Consider the following 24,341-nt stretch of genomic DNA (forward strand, 5'->3'; position numbering starts at 1 on the left):
CATAGATCAATTATTGAGCCTGTCTTGCAGAAATCTGGGGGAAATCCGGGTTGTCAGTTAACACCAAGGTCGCCATCTCCCACTGATCTCAGGAGGCATCGAGCATCCCCTCACTTCTCAACAGGTAACGCAAGAGTTACCTGCCGAATGTGACTTGGGTTCTGACTGGTGACTGCAATGGCAGCTGTCACTCAAACCAACGTGGGTGAGAGAGTCCTTAAAAGTGAACTGCGGGATGCAAGCCTTTGTCCTTGTCCCTCAGATCAGGGCCCACTGGTCTCGCTGCTAGCCTCTGGGTCCCCTATTTATCACTGACCATCAGGAAATGTGCAGCTCATTGTCCTTGCTGCTTTACTCTTAGAGAGTAAAGAGTCCAGAATGTTGTATTGTAAATAAACAGCTTGGGATCAATCAGATTTGAGCCACAGAGCTCCTTTTGCTTCAGAGTTTTGATTTGTCCACTCACATCCTCCTTTTTCTTTTATTCTTAATAAAACTGCATGTGATTTTGGTTACTGGGGTCTCTTAAAGAATTCAATGCAGTTTGGTTTTTTTTAAGGTTCTTGATGTTATAACTGTGTCTTGCCCACCTACACTTCATCATCATCACCATCACTTTTGAGGGAAGGTTTCATCTCAGTTCTATTGTCACTGCTCTATTTCACACCTCCAACCTGGCTGAATGTGTGTCCTTGAACTGTGCAAACGCCTGTTACTTGCCTGGATGGAGGACCCAGAAAGAAGCTAGCCTAGTGTACTAAGGCCCACCACCAGCATGTGGCCCTTGGAAGGTCGTCCAAAGGGAAATATTGCCCTTGGTCTGCAAATTTCCACCCACCTGCTGCATTCATGTATCTCCTTTCTCGGGACGTAATGTGACCACCACAGCTGAGTTCATGAGCTCTACAACTACAAAGCCCTTGCAGCTCTGTAACATCGTTTTTGTGATGGAGCCTGAGGAATTATATGCAAAAATATCCTTCTAGCCCCTGGACCACAGGGGCTGGAGACCAGAGTGAGAATACTTGGCTACTCTCTGATCTTAATACATTCAACCAGCTGCCATGCGCTTGTCTCTATATTATGCAACGCTATCCGGCCGCCTGATCCAGGGAAAGCCCCTTTGCCTAAAGATCTCCGTTCCCAAACACACGTCCCTGCTCCTTCCCTTTGCCTTGCCCTCTACATTCATGATGCGTCTTCTCGAGTTCCTTCCCCGCCTTTCCTTAGTCCTCCAGCTATGTTCTCATTCTAGGCTGCACTCGCACATGAATAAGTAACTGTTCCACAGGCAGATATCTCAGTGTTTGCACTTGTCTTTAGAAATCAAAGGCTTCTCTGATTAAATGCCATTACAGTCCGGCGCTCGGACGGATCCAGGGAGATTAATGTGCTTTTGGGCAGCTTTAATGATAATCCCGCTACAGACGGCATTAAGTAAATGTCAGTAACCTGGTTTGAAGGGAGCTTTCACCTCAGGGATCCTTTCCATTTAGAGGAGAGAGGCTCAGCCTGCTTTTTTCAAGGCTGTGTTGCTCTACAAAAGAAAGCCTGCTTAGCACAGATTCCTCTGAGCCCCGCCCAGCAAAAGAAAATAAAAAATGGCAAGGCTTCTTTCAGGGGAAAGTGAGGTGGCATGCTTGCCATTGTGGGTCCACAGAGAGACTGCAGATCAATGCTAGAACATAGAGGAGGCTCCGTGTTTAATCCCCAGCATACTCAGTCTCTGTTTTTGTTCTTTAAAAAAAGAGAACAAAATAGCACTCAGCAGGGCTGAGAAAGGCTTAAGGGACTAACTGCAAGGCAGAGTAGGCATTGCTGGGTGGAAGGGACAATGTTCTGAGCCAGTAAAAGGGACTTTCATATATTTATATGAGGTAGCAAAGCTGAGAAAAACTGAGAGCTTAGAAAGCATATGAAATTGCTTTACACAGAGACAAGCCCAGCACACCCCACTCTGATTGGCAGCAGCTCTCCAAGACCCCAGGAAGAGTTTTTCTCCAGGCTGAGATCTCTTTGGTTTTTTGGTGGTAGACCCGATCGAGAAAGGTGTCCTATAAATAAATGCTGTAGACAAAGCATGCGATCTACCACTGAGTGATGGCTGAGGCCCACTTTTATAGATTGGCCACACCACAAACTCTCGCTCTCTCCCCTCTATATATTTATACATATTAAGCTTATTTAAGGGTGTGGGTGTGCATGTGTGGAAAAACAGTACACACATAAATACACACAGCTCATATTATTAACAGGTAGGCTATGCCGTTCACAGACGAACCTTCCCCACAAATATTTCCTAAAGAATGTAAGAATATCCCTACTGGAGGGAGACTGACTCCCTAGAAATTAATAAAACAATGATCAACATCCTATACTCAAAAGAACGATTTTACGAGTATGAAGGGGAAAACTCCAGACTATTAGCGAACAGGTGCAGGAAAAAAATCACTTAAAACAAGAAAACACTGCATTACTAAAAAAAGATGGAAACACAATTAATCATTTGCGAAATTTTACTCTAATCTATACCCCTCCCAGAACCCATCTGAGCAAGAAATCAAAAGTTTTAGCAGGACTATCTGTGCCAATTTTAACTGCAGAGGAATGAGAATTCATGGACAGTCCTATCATCCCAGAGGAATTAGAAATGGTCCTCAAAAATCTGAAACCTTACATAGTCCCAGGCCCAGTTGCTTTTCACAGCAGAATTCTATAAAAAAAATTCAAGGAAACCCTGGCGCCCTACATGACTTGCCTATTTAATGACATGACATCATCCCCCAAACCTGGCCCTCCTCCAAAATAGTCTCTATCCCAAAACTATTCAAAGATAGCCTCATAGTAGAAGCATATCACCCAAACTCACTGATAAATCAGGACTGCAAGATATTCACACCCATCCTGGCTAATCGCCTAAAAGCCTTCTTTTACAAACTACTGTATTTTTCGCACCATAGGACGCACCAGACAATAGGACGCACTTTGTTTTAGAGGAGGGAGAACAAGAAAAAAAAATTCTCCCCCTCTCTGCCCAGCGCCCCTTCAGTGAAGCGGCAGGAGGCGCTGCACAGAGAGGGGGAGAACTTTCCCCCTCTTGTTTTCCCGCTCTAAAACAAGGTGCCGTTTAAGGTGCATTCAGGCGGCTACCTTGGAAGCCTGGAGAGCGAGAGGGGTCGGTGTGCACTGACCCCTCTCGCTCTCCAGGCTTCAGGTTCCTTTCGACCTGCTCTTTGGGGCTGGCGGGGGGAAGCCCACCATCAGCCCCAAAGAGCAGGTCAGGGAGCAGCGGAAAGGTGCAGCGGAGAGGCTCCTGCCATAGCCGCACGTCACCTCTCCAGCCGGGAGAGGGTCACGGGGTGCTGCTTTAGCCCCACGCGTGCTCTCCCGGCTGGAGAGGTGACATGCGGCTATGGCCGGAGCCTCTATAGCCGTGCGTCACCTCTCCAGCCGGGAGAGGGTCGCAGGGGGCTGCTTTAGCCCCGCGCGCGCGCTCTCCTGGCTGGAGAGGTGACATGGGGCTGTAGAGGTTCCTGCCATAGCCGCGCGTCACCTCTCCAGCCGGGAGAGGGTCACGGGGTGCTGCTTTAGCCCCACGCGTGCTCTCCCGGCTGGAGAGGTGACGCGCGGCTATGGCTGGAGCCTCTATAGCCGTGCGTCACCTCTCCAGCCGGGAGAGGGTCGCAGGGGGCTGCTTTAGCCCCGCGCGTGCGCTCTCCTGGCTGGAGAGGTGACATGGGGCTGTAGAGGTTCCTGCCATAGCCGCGTGTCACCTCTCCAGCCGGGAGAGGGTCGCGGGGCTATGGCGTCTTCGCTCCATAGGATGCACACACATTTCCCCTTCATTTTTGAAGGGGAAAAAGTGCATCCTATAGAGCGAAAAATACGGTAATAGCCCCAGACCAAGCTGGCTTTGTGCCTGGCTGCAACATAATGGATCCCATCAGGAAGTTACTGAATCTGATCAATCATAGCAAAACAACTAAAAACTCACTGACAATTATATCCCTCGATATACTTAAAGCCTTTGATTGCTTAGAATGGAAATACCTGCTAGCAGTATCAACCAGTATGAATTTCGATCCCTCTGTACGACAAACCCTCAAACAAATTTACTCCCAAGCCTCAGCTAAATGCAAAAACAACAATATGGGACTCCACCACCATCACAATCCAAAAAGACACAAAACAAGGATGCCCACTCTCCCTTTCTATTCATCTTGGTCCTGGAAGCCTTAACAATTTGACTCCGGGCAGCCCCTAATATTAAGGGTGTGGAATTAAAATTGAAACAAATAAATTAGGGCGCTTTGCAGACGACCTGATGATCATGACACCAGACCCCATTATAAAAGCAACCACACTGATCAAAGAACTCAGTACTTTTGCAATGGTATCAGGCCTTCAGGTGAACTTTGCTAAATCTGAGGCAATGTGCTTCAACACTCCCTCTCATATCCAAAAAGGATTCACTAACATCACAAAGATAAAACTCTGCCATACAAAATTAAGATACTTGGGGGTACAAATAACCAGTAACCTTAACAAATTATACCTCCAAAATTGCAAGCCTCTCCAGCGACAAAGCAAGAAAGACCTGAGAAGATGGAATAAATCTAACTTTACTCTCTCAGATAAAATAGCCATGTAAATATCAAGGACCTCTGCATAGTGTGAGACAATATGTCTTCCCATGTTGTCAGTGAGTGCTTTTGCCTTCCCTGCAACAGTGTCCCCAAGTGAATGGCTCTCCTTTACTACACAGGAATGAACAGCAAACATGTCATCGGAATGAAAAGTGCCGCACTCAGGGTCAACACAAAGGTTGGTGCTGGATCTGCTCCCTGGCCCTTGGTGAACTCAATGACAGCAGACACAGAGACCCAAGTCTACTCTTCTCTGCACAGTCCTGCCCCTTCATTTGCATGGCCCCATCAAACAGTTCACATGGTAGGGTTTCTTAGTCACACCAGAATGTGACAGGAATGCTAGGAACTGTTATATACAGTGCATCTAAATGATAGCTTTGGAAGCATAGGAAGGCAATGAGGCAATGGTTCTAAGTACTAATTTCCCTTCATGCTACTGGCAATTAGTGCATTAATGTGATTTGTGTGAGCTTACTTACATCTGTGAGCGATTCCTTCTAATGGGAAGTAGGAGAATAAAGACGTAACCTCTTGGAGGGCAATGAACACATGACTATATCCCCCCTCTGGATATATTTTGGAATGTCTATAACTGACACGGAGTGAACTGTGCCACAGAATAAAAAAAGATGAGAGGAGGGAGCGTCCAGACTCCGGAGACAGGCGGACAGACAGATTAAGTACAATTGATTTTGTGCCGGAGCTCTTTGATAGCTAGTCAACCAAATGGCATTTCGACACTCATCAATAGCACACAGGGGGGAAAGTAGGCAGCAGTGATTCAATCAGAATTCACTGACTTGGAGGAAGGCAAGGATGGCAGGCTGAACCTGCCCAGTTCTTGCAAATAAAGACTGGGTTCCTTTCCCCTCGGACACAAACACTTTAATCCCCCAAAAGCCAGCTATGTGCACCCAGTACACAGGAATCATTTCACCAGGCAATGAAATATGACCACATCTGGAACAGACTATGACATCTCTAAGCACACATCTTTCCTTTAGGAAATAAATTAAAAGAAAGAACTGGGACTTATTAACAAAGCATGGAACTATATGTAAAGCTGTGCTGAAACTTCACTCATTTCATTTTGTGGGCCAAAAATAGTGCTTTTGTGGAATGCAGAAAGGGTTCCTACATCTTTTGTTTTTATTGCTATCACATTCTAAATTGTTTAATGTAAAATGTTTAAGGAATGGCCTATAAATACCAGGTGGATGGATGGGTAAATAGAAAGACGGACAGATCTGGACAGAGGGAACATTACCTCATTGACATTGATGCAATTTCTCTCCATGTAGGCCTTGTCATTCACCTGCCCACCTTCCATGAACTCCATGAAAAGAACACGCTTTGTTGAGAGCTCCCAATAAATCTTGGGGATCTGAAAAAAGAATACAACTCTCTGAACACCGTGTGATTAAGGGGAACAGAAGAGAAAGTGTATATGCATGAAGTGCCAAGAAGTAGGAGAAATGAGCTCATCCAAGTCCTCGAAGGAAGAACACACAAAACCTTTGACAAAGGCCTTATCATAACTTGACATAAGTAAGCGCTCAGGGCAGGCCCTACCATTAGGCAGAGGGAGGCTGCTACCTCAGGCAGCTGATACAGAGAGAGACAGGGAAGTAATGGAGGACAGAATTCTGTGTTCCTTCCAAGCAACCTGCCCTGCATACCTTAAACTAGCCTGCTGCCCTCAAACGTAGTAGAGGACACTGTCTCATCACCCACATTGAAACAAGAATCAACAGCTAGACAGCTTGTATGCATGGAAAGGAGGGGTGCCATCTTGTCCTTTGCCTCAAGCAGCAAAATGTCTTAGGCCACCTTTGTAAGTTCTCCATCTTGGTCCTGGCACCATCATTTCAGTGTGTGTGTGTGTGTGTGTGTGTCTGAATGTGTCAGAAAGCATATTGTTGGAATGATTATGAAAGCCAAAATGTGAGGAAAGGGTTGAAATCTTGGGGTGTCCTTTTAGTCTCTGTGAATCAGGTTTCCTTACTCTATCGGCTCTGTAAAATAAAGGCCAGCATTCTGTTTCTTGTAGGAGCCAGCCAGCCACCTTACAGACCAAAACCCGAATGATAAATAAGAAACACAGTGGAAAGGTCCCAGAATTCTGCAGACTCATGCTTTAGAGGAAAAGCAGAGCATATTGCGTTTTTTCTTTAAGCGGCCCAGAAGCAGAGTCAGTGATTTCTATGCCAGTTCAAGCAAGCTGGATCTTTCTGGTTTTCAAATGGAGCAAATTTGCCTGACTAACTTTTCCTCAATGCTATGCTAGCTGAACTAACTTCTGGTAAACGTAACATTCTGCTTGCTTAACAGACAGATGCAACTCACTCTCCAAACTTAGCTGGGTGAAATCCAGCTAAGTATAATGGTAAGTAAATCCACTGAAAATAGTGGGCTAAAGTCCACTGATCTCAAGTTGACATTGTTGACATTGGTTATAAGCCTTTGAGCACCAAGGAAGTATTTCACACAGCACACAGCTAAACTATGGAATCTGCTCCCACAAGAGCAGTGGCAGACCTTGGGGTCTCAAATTTCAGCGGCGCCCTGTGTGATGCCAATATTCAGTGCCCCCGTGCCTCTCACACCCATTCTAAGTAACAGTTATGGCATCCCAAGTGGTGCCCCCAAGGCTGTGCACCCAGTGCAACCAAACTGGCTGTGCTCCCCTAAATTTGCCACTGACAAGAGGCTGTGATGGTCACAACCTTGGATGGTTTTATTAAGATGAGACTCATTCATGGAGGAGAAAGCTACCAGTGGCTACTTATGTTCTTACTTCCACAGCTGGAGGCAGTATGCTTCTGAATACCAGTTGATGGCTACAGGAGGGGAGAGTCCTGCTGTGTTCAGGTCCTGCTTCTGAGCTTCTGATAGGCATCTAGTTGGCCACTGTGAGAACAGGATGCTGGACCAGATGGACAATGGCCTGATCCAGCAGGCTCTTCTTCTATGTCCTTATGCATAAGTCAGAGCTTGGTAGTAGAGCAAATGCTTTGTGTGCAAAAGATCCCTGGCTCAATCCCTGTAACTTCCAAGTAAGTCACAGGAAAAATCCTGTCTGAAACCCTGAAGAGTGACGGCTAGTCAATGTAAACAATACTGACTGACCAATGGTTTCATTCAATTTAAGGCATTTTTATATGTTCACATACTTATTATACAAGTATGCCTGGATTCACCTGAGGACATGGCATTATCAAAGACCTGCAAAAGTGTGTCTGAACATGTCATGAATCTGCAGCGACCTGTGCACCTAGCATGGTGAATGTGTAACCCTTTTCAGGTTGTTTGACCAAACTGCAGGAGGCAGCAGAAGACAGGAGTGCCTGGCGTGCTCTGGTCCATGGAGTCACAAAGAGTTGGACATGACTAAATAGAGGGACGCGGGGCTTGCCGATCAGAAGGTCAGCGGTTCAAATCCCCGCAACTGGGTGAGCTCCCGTTGCTCGGTCTCAGCTCCTGCCAACCTAGCAGTTCGAAAGCATGTCAAAGCGCAAGTAGATAAATAGGTACTGCTCCAGGTAAACAGTGTTTCCATGCGCTGCTCTGGTTCACCAGAAGTGGCTTAGTCATGCTGGTCACATGCTGTACACCGGCTCCTTCAGCCAATAAAGCAAGATGAGCGCCGCAACCCCAGAGTTGTCTGTGACTGGACCTAATGGTCAGGGGTCCCTTTACCTTTACCTTTAAATGTCTAAACAACAACAACTTGTTGCATATGTCTGAATTGCAGAAACCACCGTCCAGGGGAGAGCCCACATCTCTTGTTTGTTATGCACAGTGCACACATAGCATTGTTCTGTCAGTAATAAATAATCCTAATCTGTATTTCAGCAGCGTCCCTCTGAGCACAGATGCAGCCAGGCTGACAAGACCCATGCACAGGCCTCCAGGCTATCACATCAGCTATTGGCAGGGGGGGGGTAGTGCCTCATAAATAGGAGGATCCTTGCAAAAATCCTGAGAGAGTCCCTTCCTGCATACAGAGCACCAATTTCAGTGGCGGCATCTTCCATTTCATCTGCCTGCCAGGACTCAAGTGAGATCAGACCTGCAAGCAGCTCAATGGATAGGCCAGAGACTCCTGGAGATGGCAGCTGAAGGGGCCAGAGGTAAGCAAGATAGTCTGAGGCAGGCAAGTGGACAAAGCCCAAAGGGAGCAACCACATGTCTGAAGGCCCTGAGGCATGCAATGTAATCTGATAAAAGCAAGCAAGAAACAAAGGTCCAGTTGTCAGCAATGAAGAAGAAAAGGCATGGCAAGGTGAGTTTAGATTGGCACAGAGCATAAGGCACCTGGGCCTAGCTGCCAGAATCCCTTTCTTTGAGTCTTACACCGCCTTCCATAAACCTATGTGCTAACTGATCTTCATTCCTGGTCTTTCTATCAGGTGCATCTAACAGCTGTCTTCCAACCACTGTTGGCCAATTACTGATTATCTCCCCCTGGTGTTTTTTTCATCTTCTTACTGTGGTTTTCCAACTACTCCCATCACAGCACCAGTTGGGTAAAGAACGGGAAGTAGAAAATTGAGAGAGAGAGATGTCTCAACTACTTTGCTCTGCTTACTGGAACTTATTTATGAAGCGAAAGAATGAATGAACAAAATCTTGGTGAATTTAATGCTCCTTACTCCCAGGTAAATGTGTACAAGATTGTAGGCTGAATCCTATACACTACTTCTGTTTCAGTGTATCTGAAGAAGTGTGCATGCACACGAAAGCTCATACCAAGAACTAACTTAGTTGGTCTTTAAGGTGCTATTGGAAGGAATTTTTTTATTTTGACTATGGCAGACCAACACGGCTACCTATCTACTACCTATACACCAGGGTTGGCTAACCTATAGCTCTCCAGAAGTTTAGGACTACAACTCCAAACATCCCTCACCATCAGCCATGCTGCCTGGGACTGGCGGGAGCTAGACTCTAACAACATCGGGTGAGCCAAAGGTTAGTTACTCCAACTATACACATACACTTGCCTGTTAAAATAATCAGGTACGTTTGGGATTGAGAGAACTATATTTCAATGCCCCACTCCAACTTCTTTTTCATGCGGAGTGGGGAGCCTCTGCCCTGGAAAAAAACATAGCTCCAAAATTACAGAAATTTCCATTTCTGTGCCACTGCCCCTTAGTCTGGGTTTGCAAACTCACTTTCTCAAGGGCTACAGAACTACAGCACTTTTCGCCTTCTCTCAGACTATGGCACATTGCAGAATACTTGCTGAAGCCATGCATGCAAAATGAAAGGAAGGTACCTAAAGCTGTAGCCCTGTTCAGAAGAAGAGCCTGCTGGATCAGGCCAATGCCCCACCTGTTCTCCCAGGTGCCCATGGTTAACAAGCAAGCAGGATTTGAGCACAAGAAAACTGGCTACTCTGTGGTTTCTGGCAACTGGTATTCAGCAGCACTGATGCCTCTAACTATGGAGGCAGAGCATAGCAATTGTGGCTAGTTGCCATTGATAGCACACCGATTCCCAGCTTCCCCAGCCCCTGCTGTTACCATGCGCTGGCTCTTAAATCCACTGATCCCAAAGCCTGTAGCTTATTTTAACCCTGCGTCAACATTTATCCCCATTCCAAAATTTACAGCAGCAGTCAATGGTCCTTATTAAGCTGTGCATAAGTCTCACTCGCGCAAAGTCATAGTCCTTGGCAAGCTTAAATGATGCACAGACATTTGGCCTTAATGCTTGCACATGGAAACAATTTATCTCTGGCTTTACAACCTCAACTGGGTTCATGATAAGAAATCCACTTCCCTGCTGCGCTACGGGTGTTGCTGTTGGGTTTTTTTAACTCTGGGGGTAGGGGGAATTACCAGGAAACAACTCCCTTGTTGCCTTTGGGGTTGATGAAAACGTCTTGGAATCGACGGGTTGGACAGGGGAAATCTATTATTTAGCCATTTTTGCAGCAATTTGTTATTATTCCCTGAATCGATATTGCAGTGGCTCTTTAACCCAGAGAGGATGTGATTGGCTGTCTCCATGGGGATTTGCTCCACACTCTCTTACTTGTTACAGCAGCAGCAGAGCTGCTCTCCAAGGCGCAACACTCTTGATAAACATTCGCTTAGAACAAGCCATCAGCCTTTGGCCTTTTGTGCCCTTTTAAGGCCTGTTTGCTTAGCATTACACATGGAAGAATCATTGCAGAGTGTCGCTGGGCTGCAATCAAGTTTTGAAAGAGCTGGCATCTGTTTGGCCACCATGAGAACAGGACGTTGGACTAGATGGGTCAGCGGCCTGATTCATTAGGCTCCTCTTACATTCATGGGGCTCTGAATGTATGAGCAAGGCTTTTGCCTAATGTTTTTTGAGAGAAACAAAAGGGTAGCAGCAAATTGCACAAGTGCTTATGTAGGCAAAGACACACCTGCATAAGTGTGCCTGTTTGCAATATCCAGGTATGTGTACATGTGTCAATGAATGTACACAAAAGCAGAGGGGGAACACACACAGCACAGAGGGAGCAGCCTGGCTCATACGACGTAGGAGCTGCAACATTGCTCCTGTGCAGGGGCCTACAATCATTTATGAAGGCATGAACCTGGCAAGTGCACAGACCACTACAGGTCTATGTGCAGGAGCAATGTGGCAGCATCAGTATATGAGCACTCTACAAAGTTGGCCATTTCTCAGCAAAGGCAGCTGAGGAAATTCAGCCACTATCTTCACACATGCAAATCTATGTATTGGATTATACCTATGGTAGCAGTATACTCATATTAGTGTGCACATGGCAACCATGTGTGATTGCACTGGCCTAGATTGCTATAGGGGAGTGTGTGTGTGTGTGTGTGTGTGTGTGTGTGTATGCACACAGATAAGAAGAGTCCCAGTGGGTCAGAGCAAAGCCCATTTAGTCTTACAGCAGTCAACCAAAGGCGGACGATGGGGATGATTTAATCTCTATACCCCTGACATGCCAAAATGCCTTCTAAGCCGTTTGCAACAATAAAACTAGGATGCCAAAATGGCAGGCCCAAAAGCAGGACATGAGTGGGACAGCACTCTCCCAACTTGCGATTTCCAGCAACTGCTATTCAAATGCCTACCTCATAGAGATACACTACTGAGAAATTATTAAGGAATACAACCCCTGCTCTTACTTTTATTTCAGTTCCTTTCCATTGTTGTGAGGAAATAATGAAAGGGGACTTCTAACGGCCTAGTACAGTGGTGCCTCTGGTTATGAACGCTTCAGGTTACGAGCTCTGCTAACCTGGAAGTAGCTGCTCCTGGTTGTGAACTTTGCCCCAGGATGTGAATGGAAATTGCGCACCAGAGGCACGTTCTCAGAACGGACCTCTGGAATGAATTAAGTTCGTCACCAGAGGTACCACTGTAGTTGATAAGAATAAATTCAGAGTGTGGGGGGACGACTTGAAATCTGTCCTAAGGAGCAGCAACAAGCCCTAAGATGATTATTAGGTTTGATTCCCTATCTTTCAACCCTGCAAAGAAATCTTGAACTGTTCAGAATGGTAGATCCCCACCCTCACCCCCAGCTGATCAAAGGAGATCAGGACACTGTCAATGCCAGCCATGCAACTAGCATTCTGCTGAAAAGAGCAAAAAGGATATTTGCTTCTCGAAGGATCTCCTCCCCCCTCTGGTTTAGAACTATAATAATAAAAGTAGTACTAAACCAAGGGTTCAGGAAATTTCCAGTGAAGCATGCCCTTAGCAGCATGACCAACTGTGGCATCAGACATTATTTCCTTACAGTGCCAAGCGGTAGCCTCAGCAAAGCAGCAGCAGCAGCAGGATAGGGATGTCTCCATTTTGTTGTTGTTTTTTAAAACTTATTCTGAGTTCTAACAAAATGGTTATGACGCTCCTTCCTAGTATCCACACTGCCAGGCTTATAACGTCAGGTCCTGAGACTGATTCTGAATTGCTAGCTGCCACCCCAGAATGCTCTCAGCCTGAATATTCAGGCAGCAGTCAGGCAATTCAAGAGAATGTCCCGAGCATCAAGAGGCCACCCATTGCTCTAGAACTCAGTTTTCCTGGAGGACCGAGTTTACGTGGAGCTGTTGTACCAAGGCTGAAATAATCGTTCAGCACAGAAATTACTGAGCTGTGCAGAGAATAGTGTCCCAGCTGTGTTCTTTGCCATTTCTGCTGAGGCACCCAAAACTAGTCATTAAAAATTACTACCTCTTTCTTCCTCCAGGCAGTGCGTGCAGGACCAATGTAAGACACACACACACACCCTTCCCTGCTATTCTGGTGAGGGCCAATGATATCCCTACGATATCTAATTCAGCAGCATCAGCAGAATTACATTCACTTTCGATACCCCACCCACACACCCTCAATAGCAAAGTAAAAGCAACACTGCCCCTGCTGAACACCAGTCTTACACTCACTCATAAGATTGCATGCAGATTGCATGTGCACCCATTACCTTTAGAAAGTCAAATTTTCTGAGCATGTGGGCCACCTTCTCAGCATTCCTTCCTTCGTTCAGGAAGTCCAGCTCAAGAGGCAAGTTCTTTTTAGATTCTTCAACTAACCACATGAATTCAAAGTCTGGGAAGATTTGCTTCACGGCTGAGACAAGGACCTAGAACAAAGTAGTTGCATCGTAAGTTTCCAAAAGAATCCTGAACCACATTGCAGTACCAGGCAGCAACAAGAAGCCAACACTGAAGGTCAAGCTAGGTCGTGATGGGAGAAGTTCGATGTAGGGAGTGGCTTCTAATTTCTCAGTGATAGGGGTGTGCATGTGAAGGGGGCTTAAGCCACAGTTTACCTCCCTGAGCACTATTCTCCTCTCCGGTGAGCTCCAATGGCAGAAGTGGCTTCAGATGACTGGAAAAGCGGTGCCTAAGCTGCGCAAAAAGCTCTAGTGTCGAAGCAGCCCATCTAATAAAAATGATGATTGATGGAGTAAAGGTGGGTAGAAAAACAGGTATGTGGATTTACTATCGTGTTTTAATACAAAGTTGGGGAATCTCAGGCCCAGGGCCCAAATGTGGCCTTCAAGGCTGCTGTGTTTGACCCTTGAAAGTTTCTCCAGGCCACAGCCCTCACTGGCCCTGCATCACACCCTGAGTGTTTTCACCTGGGTGAAAACTCTAATAATGCCCCTTCCTTAACTGGATAGAAGACATGGAGACATGTGTCGAGTGTGTGTAGAAACTAGCCTTCTGTACAAAAAAAAACATTTATATTCACTGCTCCACTTCTGTTTCCTCTTCCCTCCACCCCTAATCTTCTCCAAAGGTTTTCCCTACCCTCTAGAGTTGATTGTAAGGGTCTACAGGGCAGAGAAGATGGGGGAAAGTTCTGTTCTGCTAGCATGCATCTTTTCAGCTAGCAGAACAGGACCATCACGACCAAACAAGACCCTGTATCTGTATTGGCTTTAGAATTGCTTTTATTGTTGATGTGTTTGTTGATGTTTTTACCGTTAATCACTTTGGGATGTCTTGTGGGAAATGATTTATACGTGAATGAAATCAATCAATAAAATTATTTTCTGAGAAATGTTAGCCAAGCGCTAACTTCTACCCATGTTATTTCTCTTTCCGCAACATCTGGGGGGGGGGGGAATCTGGAGCCTAGCTTAGCTTAGTCAGTAGAGCATGAGACTCTTAATCTCAGGGCCATGGGCTCAAGCTCCATGCTGGGCAAAAGATGCCTGCATTGCCAGGGGTTGGACTAGATGACCCTTGTGGTCCCTTCCGACTGTGCTTCCATGATTCTCATGCATGTAACAAACTAAAGACAACCCTTAATGAAGCAAAAGGAAGCATGGTGCTGGCAGAGTTCTGAAGATCCAGCCCATCTTTTGAGCCTGCCTGTGCCAAAGGTGAAACACGTCCGTTTTGTAATGGAGGCAGATACATGAATGTAGCCATTTACCTCCATCAACAGTATATCCTTTGAACTCTGCGTTTGAACCTTCGGGTGCTGGACTTTCACTGCAACGGTCCTCCCATCGCGCAGCACAGCCTTGTGGACTTGGGCCAGGGATGCCGCCCCCAATGGAGCATCTTCAAAACTTATAAACAACTCATTAATCTGCAAGGGGAAGAAAGAAGGGAAGCTGTCAGCCTCCTAAGAAACAGCCCGCAGGTATGCTTCGGATGCAGAGAGACATTAATTACCATAGACAGACGGAGAGCCCTGACAGCCTGGGGACTGCAACCCAAGCTTCCTGTTCTCTCAGTATATTTCAGCCAGAAAAGGTGTGTGCCTTTCAATAGGCAAGCTTCTCGGCGAAAGTGGGTAGTCAGTCTGGGTAGGGTTGTCAGCTTTTTGCTCTGGCAGTGCTCCTGCGCTTTCAGCAGCTGCATGCCAGGAAAAAAATTATAGTAGGCGAAGTTTTTCCTGTCACAGCAGCTCCATAATGGGGTAAGCTGTAACTACTGAATTCCTTCCTGGCAGTTAGCAGGTAAAATCGCAGGGAACGATTTAACAGGCAGAAGCTACACTGCATTTAGAGTAGCCATGTGTAGATGTCCACAAAAGCTACTGAAGAGGGGAAGCCCCATCCTCTTGCCTTCTAGCCTCTTGTTAGGCTAGCAAAAGAAAAGAAAGGCTTCAACGAAGGAGACTGGCAACAGAGGAACAGAGCACACCATCTTCTCTTCTGACAGCCCTCTGCATTTCCATGCTGTTTGTGAGGCGGGGGGGGGGGGTCTCCTTTCTTCACAGCCAGCACAAAACCCAAGCCAGCTTCTTGGAGAAGCTCAGCAGTGGAGCATGAACTTTGCATGCAGAAAGATCCTGGTTCAATCCTCAGCATCTCCAAGTAAAAGTGGGAATCTCCTGAGTCTGAAACCCTGTAGAGCCACTGCTAGTCAAGGTAGGCAGTACAGAGGAGGGGGACCACAGGTCTGATTTGATATATGGCAACTTCCTAGTTACTATAATTTATTATATAATAATACTACCTTTCCTCCAGGGAGCTTATGGTGACATACACTCCCCCAATTTTGTCATTGCAACAACCCTGTGAAGTAGATGGGGCTGAGGCACTGAGCGTTAAGGCCGAGTGGGGGGTCTGAACCCTTGTCTCCCCCATCTAACACTTTAACCACTACACCACACTGGCTCTCATCTCATCATGGCTGCACCTGACTTGGTACAAGTCACCTTCTGATTTTCCTCCAAGCCAGTGTTCCTCAAACTTGGGTCTCCAGCTGCTGTTGGACTACAAGTCCCATCATCCCTGATCGCTGGTCCTGCTAGCTAGGGATGATGGAAGTTGTAGTCCAAAAGCAGCTGGGGGCCCAGCTTTGAGAAATGCTGCATGTAAGCTGACAGAGAAGGGGAACTGTTTCTCCCCCACTACCCCTCTGGCCTGCATGGAATCCCTGACCACCTGTGGCTACCAGGCAAACTGTTAAATACAAGGCTGCATAGGGAGGAAGCAAAACTGGATCTGTCAGATAAAGCTCGCAGGTGTGAAATGAGGCTTATCAGACACCGGTGGGGCTCCAGTGCAGAAGCTGCCCTTCAGAGATATTATTGTATAGCTGGGGAAACCTTCCAGGGCCATCTTGCCTCCCCTCCACAAGCCCAACCCAATGTTAAAGCAAAAACGGCCAATAGAGTTGGCTTAGAAGAAGACCGCCTGCTCCCTGCTTACACAATATACAAATCTCACCAGGGCCAGCAGTCAAGGAACACATAATTTATGCAGAAATGGAAAAAAAAGAAAACAAATGGAATGCTGGTGCATTTTTATATCCCACTTTTTTACACAGTAATTAAAGACGGGAGCTGCGGCAAGCCGGCAATTAAATATGAATAAAACACTTTTAAGCAGAGCCTACATGCAAAGCATTCAACAGAAATCTTTTGTGTTGATGAAGCTGCGGGGGGAGGGGAGAGAGAAACACCGTCTCTGAAGGAGGCCTACATGCCTACATGCAGCTGCTGACAGCGACTTTCCCTCCCCTCACACACCGCTGCCTCTCTTTCCCCATCGCCCCCACCCCCACCCCTGCTTCTTTTACAATAACTATTACCAGCAACAAACTGGCACATTTGCAGCAATTAGATTCAAACGGAGTCTCAACCGCCTCCAGTAATTCACAGGCAAGGCGCCTTTTATTTATTTATTTTATTCCTCCGGCGGCAAAATCAATTAAGTAGAACAACCACATTTGAAAACGACTAGTTATGTGTTTTTTAATTACAGCAGATCCATGATTCAAACCTTTTGACATTCTTGCCTTCAGAAAGGAATTTCTTTCCCCTCAAACAGTTTACTAGATGTTGTTTCTTCTTCTTTTTCACTTTCAGATTTATTCATTTCCTCACCAAAGCAAATGATTGATTCTGCGGAGAGTCAGATCATGGCTTGAGGGAACTACTCACGTGGGCAGGGTGCTGTTTGGGCGGGTAAAAGCCGCAAGTGACTTTTACCTACACCTGAAACACCTACACTTGAGTAAAGGGTCCTGCCTCAAATGTAAAGCAGAGAGTATTCCACACATTTGTTGTCACACCAGTTTGTATCCAATGTTAGTCCTACTCAGAGTAGACACTTTGGATGATATCCAGCTAAGTTCTACTTATAGACCACTGAAATTAATGAACCTAAGTTAGCCATGCCCGTTAATGTCAATGGGTCTACTCTAGCACTGGATACAACCCAGTGAAATGAATGGACCTGCCTAACTTAGGTATATGAATTTCAGCAGGTTTACTATGAGTAGAAATTAGTTGTCTACAACTCAACACTTGGGGTACAACACTCTGGAAATCTCAGCTTGCTTCCTCTTTTTTTTTTTAACTAAGCCTCTAGCCCATAGGTTTGCAGAGGTGAATTTGAAAAGCATACAGGCTGTAATGAAGTAAAACAAGATGGTGAACAGAGCATCCACCGGGCATGGATAAGTGGAATGTAGGTACTTCCATGGCTTCTTCTACCTCCCCATAACTCCTAAATTATATACTCAATTTGCATAGGGCATTCAGCACACACAGAGATCTTTTTGAACGTCTGTACTACCAGGTAACACTAGCTGCCTCCACTGTGCATTCTCCTCAATATTACTTTGGCACAACAGCTTCCATTTTGTCTGGAAGTGATGAGTGGAGAGATCTAGCAAGCTAAGGCCAGATGAAGTTTCCCGCCAAAACCCTCCATTACGTTTGCTGGCGCTCGGTCTTCTTCCAGTTCCAAATCTAATCAAAGCAACACATTGGCCTCATTTATATTTCACTTTAAACCAAAGTTAAACATATGGTCTAGAGGTGAAAGCAGAGCATGCTAGGCTAAAATCACAGGTGCTTTAGTCCTCCCTGCTCTTGCTGTGAACTAAGCCCGCACGGCCATTAAGTGGGGTGAAGCCATGGCCTCAGGCAGCGGATGTCCCTGAGGTGGGGTCCCAGAGGCGTCTCCACCTGTCCTGCCACCTCCACCATCAGCAGAAAAGCAGCACCAGCCTCACAGAGTGTGTAATATCTCACCTGAAACCAGTGAGGTCTCACCTGAAACTGATGTCATCACTTCTCCACTGGCAGCAGAGGCAGCAGGCAGGGTGGCACAGGCAGTGGCTTCAAGTGGCAAAACAGGACATGCCACCCTTGTCACACCTGAGCTTGGGTTTATTTCTCTCCAAACAAACCATGAGCTGTTGCCAATATTTGTCCTTGGCTTAAAATGTGTTGCTTGTTTGAGGCAAACAAACCACGAGCCCAAGTTTGGACATAATGTCATGGTTTACCTCAGCATTATGTGTAAACGGAGCCAGTAGTGACTACTTCACTACAGTGATAGACCATAAGGAAAGTAAGAATAGGAAAGCCAGGAAAGGAAAGAGCTCAGGCACCAAACAGGATTGGTGGAGTCTCCAGGAACTGAAGAATGGTGGGGAAGGGGAAGATATTGAAGCTACATGAACAGGTGTGCTGCTGAGATAACACAGCAGTGTGAGCTGCAAGACCCCAGCAGAGCAAATCATTCTCTCTCACTCTCATATACTGTCTATATATTCCAACACTCCCCAGTGCACCAGCTTCATAATGTGGGCCACTGCTTTTTTCTTTGCCACAGTATGGGCTTCCTTCCATATCCTCACCCTCACCCCCATTTCTGCAATGCAGAAGTGCTTGAGATAGCCTGGAAAGCATGGTCTCAAACTCTTTAAAACTGTATCTTGCACCACCGGAAGCCACAGCTCCAACACAACAGGGAGGAGGAGGAATGTATAAAGCCCACCTCCCCCTAAATCAGGGGCAATGCTTCTGCCCTGTGACACAGAGCCTGAGACCCTGGAGAGCGGCTGATGAACGGAGTAGACAATATTGGGCTACATCAGGAGTGTGGGGGCTCAGATCTGGTCCTCAAAGCCTCTTTATTCAGCCTGCAGGGTTCTCCCCAGGCCACACCAATCAGTACCTCCTGTTCTACACCTTGCTTGAGTGCTTTTGCCTGGCTGGAATATGCGCTATATGGAATATGTGGTAACGCCTCTTGGTAGCCTGGATGGAACATGGAGTGAAGGATGCAAACTTTTGACTTCTGCATGGCTGGAATGTAATCTACTGTCACATGCTCCACTTACTTCTGCCCCTGGACCTAGACACCACTGGCATGCAGCTCTTGTGAGGTTGCCAATGGCAGTACGTGGGCCTCGGGCTGAAAAAGATTCCCCACCCCCTGAGCTTGATGGACAAATACTGTAAGATGCTATAAAGCAGCTTCCTCTGTTACTACACCAGGTCTCAGGGAGCTTCTGGAGTTTCCTAAAATCCTCCCGTGAAGGAACACCACCAGAATGTACCGACCCTGACCCTATTCCAAACTATATATTGTACTCAGCACTTGAAATTAAAGATTTATTATTCCACGGGCTTTTGCAAGACCTAGGCTTGTTGTGGCAGCAAATGTCAAGCTACAGCCACTCTAAACTTTAAACCTGGGCAGTAAATGAAATCCTCTAGTTCCCCCATCAATTTGTGCATTCTGTGCTCAGAAATCAAGTGTTGCATTGTTACCCTAGGAGTTATTAAGACAGCAGAAGTTGAAAGATTAGATTTATCACAGCCGATAGTGGATTATGAAGAATAATTCATCATACGTCAGAACAAACAGCCCACAATTTATAGAAGCCGGCCTGAGCCTGTGAAATCTGATTGGACTTCTTCTTGACTAATGAATGCAGAGCTTAATTGATGAGACCCTAACTTGGCTGTCAAAAGTGCATATCTATTAGGTATTTTAAAATAATAATTTTCTAACATGTGGGTGATACAGCTGCTTCTCACCCCAAACTGAGACGCTGTACAGAACGTCTCTCTAGATAACAGCCCAGCTGGATGAGACGAATACCATTTAGTTCAATATCCTGTTCTCAGGGTGGACAAGTCAGAAGCCTATGGGCAACCCTTAAGTAGGGACTGAGTGCAATAGCACTTTCTCTGCTTGTGATTCCTGGAAAATGGTATACAGAGGCATACTCTGACACCCTGGTACCTTCATTGCTTGGGACCAGGGTACCTGAAAGGTTATCTGACCCCTTAAATAACAAACTGATCACTGCATGCTGGAGTGAGGGCCTTCTGCAGAAACAATCTTATCAGGAGGTCCATTCTGCCCAATGTAGAAATCGGGCCTTGTGTGTTTGGGGGCCTATCCTTTGCGATGTCCTCCCCTTGAATACTAGACAGGCATTCTGTTTTCTTTTCAACACCTATTGAAGACCTTCCTCCTTCAGCAAGCCTTTTAATCTGAGATCTTTCCCACTCTGTATCTGTGCTGGGATTGTTCTTAAGATGTTTTTATTGCTTTGTCTCTTGCTGTTTGCCAACCTGGGCTCTTTTCTAAATTTAATATATAAAATTAATAAATTATGGTCAGTAATGATTAGAGCTAAAATACACGTTAAATGGGCACACCTTTGACCTTTTACAGTAACAGGCTGTTGAATTAACACCTGCAGTGGTGCAGTGAACTATTTGCAAGAAACACCTCACTCATCTACACTGAATTCCTAGTCAGATATGGCTACCAGGCTACTGCTTAAATACAAGGCTCCCTAGTAACTGTGCATAACAGCAAACAAAAGAAGAGAAACTTCAAACTAGGGCTGCATAGATTGTCTTGAAACTGTGTTGGCAATGCCTGAAAAAATCTCAAGAGGTCAGAAGACAGCCTGTTTTTCCGGTGATCAGAAGACAGGACTTTAGTGGTCAGCATAACCCCCTGATTGTTGTGCTGAGCAGAAGCAGAATAAAACTGTGCAAAACAAATAAAGGTATGCATATTTTCTGTACTTGTATCATTTATAAATTTAGCTTTTTGTGATAAAAAAATTATTCTTTTTTTTAACGAGCAAAGACTACACAGTCTTGCTTTCCACTTAACACAGCTTTGGCATAAAACATAGTGCTGGCAGTTACCCTGTTTTGTTTTGATTCCCCCCCCACACACACACACACAAATTGATGCTTCAGGGAACATGCTCTTTATTCCATCTCAATTTATTCTTGCTTATCATCTGTGCTCAGGCAAACACAGAGAATAACCTTGATTAAGGCCAGATACTTAATAAAATGCAAAGCTAGCAATAAAAATCAGTAATCCTGGGCTGATAACAATGCCCTAATGTGATGATGCCATGAGGGATGAGGTAGGAGATGGGAGCAGCAGTGATACCTAGCTGGAGTGCACATACAGCATGTATACCATGGTACTCTAAAAAGACTGGCCTGAATACTAATCCTAGCTCACCCATTAGACTGTTGGGAAAATCCAGACAAATAAACCAACATTGTGTCACGCTACCTTCTTATCTATCAAGGCCTGTTTACTTTACTATCTCTCCAGATACTGAATTTCTCCACAATTCAACATTATGTCTCCTTTCCTTCTGAGAGGCTTACAGTGGTGACATGCTTTAAAAATTGTGATGATTACAGCTTAATATAAAGCACTACAAATTACGGGTGAACCACATGCATTATTAATTTTAATTTAGCTTGTCCGTGTCATTTTCGAACATTTGTGGTCCTAGGACGGTATTCAACTATGTTTTACGCAGAGTAGGCCCTATGAGATAAATGAAAATAACTAAAATAGGGCCATTAATTTCAATGTGTTTACTCCGAGCAACACCTAGTTGAATACCACCGATAGCTTTTAGCAGGAAGACTGTCACGCATCCTGGGAAGACACAGGTAAACACATTTTCTCATGGCAACTGTATGGCAACACTTAAGAATTCTGCCCACATGGGCAGCAAAAGTTAATGCACAGGCAATAGCCTTCACTTGGGAAAATTTAAGGTGGACCAGTGCTTGTTGCAGGGTCTGCTCATTTGCACTGTGGAATCTTGAAACCCTATTGAGATGCCATGTGGATCCACCCAGAAGTATGAGGTGGTTAGCGTAGATCATCTCTTCTTCCAGCAGGCAGCTACCAATCCATGCAGGCAGTGCTTTTTTTCTTTAAAAAAATGTTTAAGGGTACTCTCATTTTCCGACTCACTGAAATACTGCCCCTCAATTTGGCCAAACTTAGATTCACAAAATGTTTAGGGGTATGCGTACCCCTGCATCCCCCCAGAAAAAAGCACTACATGCAGGTCCTAAACAGGAGTGAGAAGCAGAAAATAATAATTTTGAAAGAAATCCTGATGAGATTGTTAGAGGAGGAGGAGGAGGATAGTTTGGCTTTGATCTCCCACTTTATCACTACCCCAAGGAGTCTCAAAGTGGCTAACAATCTCCTTTCCCTTCCTCCCCCACAACAAACACTCTGTGAGGTGAGTGAGGCTGAGAGACTTCAGAGAAGTGTGACTAGCCCAAGGTCACCCAGCAGCTGCATGTGGAGGAGCGGAGATGCGAACCCGGTTCACCAGATTACGAGACTACTGCTCTTAACCACTACACCACACTGGCTCCCCAAAGAAAAGAGCAAATTATAAAAACCTGATAGATGCACTGAGATACAACAAAATTCCTTATCGTTGGGAATATTCTGAAGGTGTATTAATTAATAATGCATGCAGTTCACCTGTAATTTTGAATGGACCAGTGACAATGATGGAATTCCGGCAAGCAATCTCACAGGCAAAACTTGGGAAGGCACCCACCCAGACCTGTTGGTCTATCAGCAATATATTATAAGAAGTTACGAGATTACCTAATACAACTATTAAAATATATTATGAATATGACTTTAAATACAGGTGAGCTGCCAGAATCATGGAAGAATGCCTATATAACTTTAAGTCCTACACAAGATAGAGATCCTGAGCAGCTCAAAAATTATCAACCTATTATCTTCGTTGAATAACGATTATAAACTTTTTGCAGATATAGTAGCAAATAGGCTGAAATGGTATTAAAAAAGGTAATTCATTATGACCAGGCCAGATTCTTGCCAAGAAGACAAATAAAGGACAATATTAGGAATATAATCAATATAATAGAATATTTACAAGTGAGAAATGAAAAATAAGCAGCCTTAATGTTTTTAGGCGCAGAGAAAGCATTTGACAATGTTTCCTGGGATTTTATGTTTAAAGTTTTGGAATATATGAGCTGTGAAGACACTTTTATAAAAGGAGTCAAAGCAATATATACTGAACAGTCAGCTAAACTGATAGTAAACAATGTCCTGACTGAGAATTGCAAAATAACTAACAGAACGAGACAAGGTTGCCCATTGTCACCCTTGTTGTTTATATTAGTTTTAGAAGTACTGGCACAAAGAATAAGATGTAATCAATAAATTAAAGGTATGAGTGGGATAGAGGCAATAGAAATAAAAACATTTGCAGATGACGTGGTGATATCTGTTGAAGAACCAATAGAGTCAATATCGAAAGTATTACAAGAAATTAAAAAAAAATGGAGATGTAGCAGGTGTTAAGATTAATAAAGACAAAACCAAACTCTTGATAAAAAATATGAATGATGAGAGTAAAAATAATTTACAAGATGTGTCAGGTTTAAAGATTGAAAGAAAAATTAAGTATCTAGGTGTATGGTTAACAGCAAATAATATAAAGATAATTATTTAAAAACCTGGGAAGATATCAAAAGAAATTTGCAAACTTTCATTGTTAGGTAAAGTGTTGACTATAAAAATGAATGTTTTATCAAGAATGTTATTTTTGTTTCAATCACTTCCAGTGATTGGCAAAACAGATTGATTGTTTCAATGCATGGCAAAAAGATATCTCTAAATATATCTGGCAAGGGGTAAAACTGAGAATAAAATATAAAATATTGATAGATGCAAAAGAGAGAGGTTTCTCCCTGTCGGATACGAGATTATTTTATGAAGCATCTTGTCTTTGTTGGTTGAAGGAATGGATGACTTTGGAGAATCCACGTATCTGACATTTAGAAGGTCATGATAATATTTTTGGTTGGCTCGCCTATTTGTGGTATGAAAAGGTGAAAGTACACAAAGGATTTACAAATCATATAATGGGCGGGGGGAGAGATGTATAGAGTATGGGATAAATATAAAGAAATTATTGGAGATAAAAATACCACTTTGGCTCTCACCACTGGAAGCCATAGCGGTAAAGAAAAAGAATATGGTGGAATGTTGGACAACTTATAGAAATTTATTAAAACAGGAGGGAGGAGAGTTTAAATTAAAATAATTTAAGGACTTATCAAGAAAGTTAACATGATGGATACAATATCATCATTAGAATGAAGCCTTTA

At 44.7% G+C, this 24,341-nt stretch overlaps 1 protein-coding gene across 4 annotated transcripts in view; it reads right to left on the bottom strand.

The window, feature by feature from the left end:
• Positions 1-24,341, bottom strand: part of ADCK1 (aarF domain containing kinase 1) — a 106,125-nt gene that overhangs the window by 15,629 nt on the left and 66,155 nt on the right. For 3 of the 4 annotated variants that reach the window (XM_083502417.1, XM_083502418.1, XM_083502420.1), the window contains 3 exons: positions 14,559-14,717; positions 13,096-13,254; positions 5,917-6,033 (listed from right to left, as the gene is read on the bottom strand). In XM_083502417.1, the coding sequence (XP_083358543.1) occupies positions 5,917-6,033; positions 13,096-13,254; positions 14,559-14,717 (435 nt within the window). The remainder of the gene's footprint in view (positions 1-5,916; positions 6,034-13,095; positions 13,255-14,558; positions 14,718-24,341) is intronic. The other variant, XM_083502419.1, reaches the window with a different exon arrangement.

Source organism: Podarcis liolepis, assembly GCF_965112155.1.
Source record: "Podarcis liolepis genome assembly, chromosome: 1".
NCBI classification, from domain to species: Eukaryota; Metazoa; Chordata; class Lepidosauria; order Squamata; family Lacertidae; genus Podarcis; species Podarcis liolepis.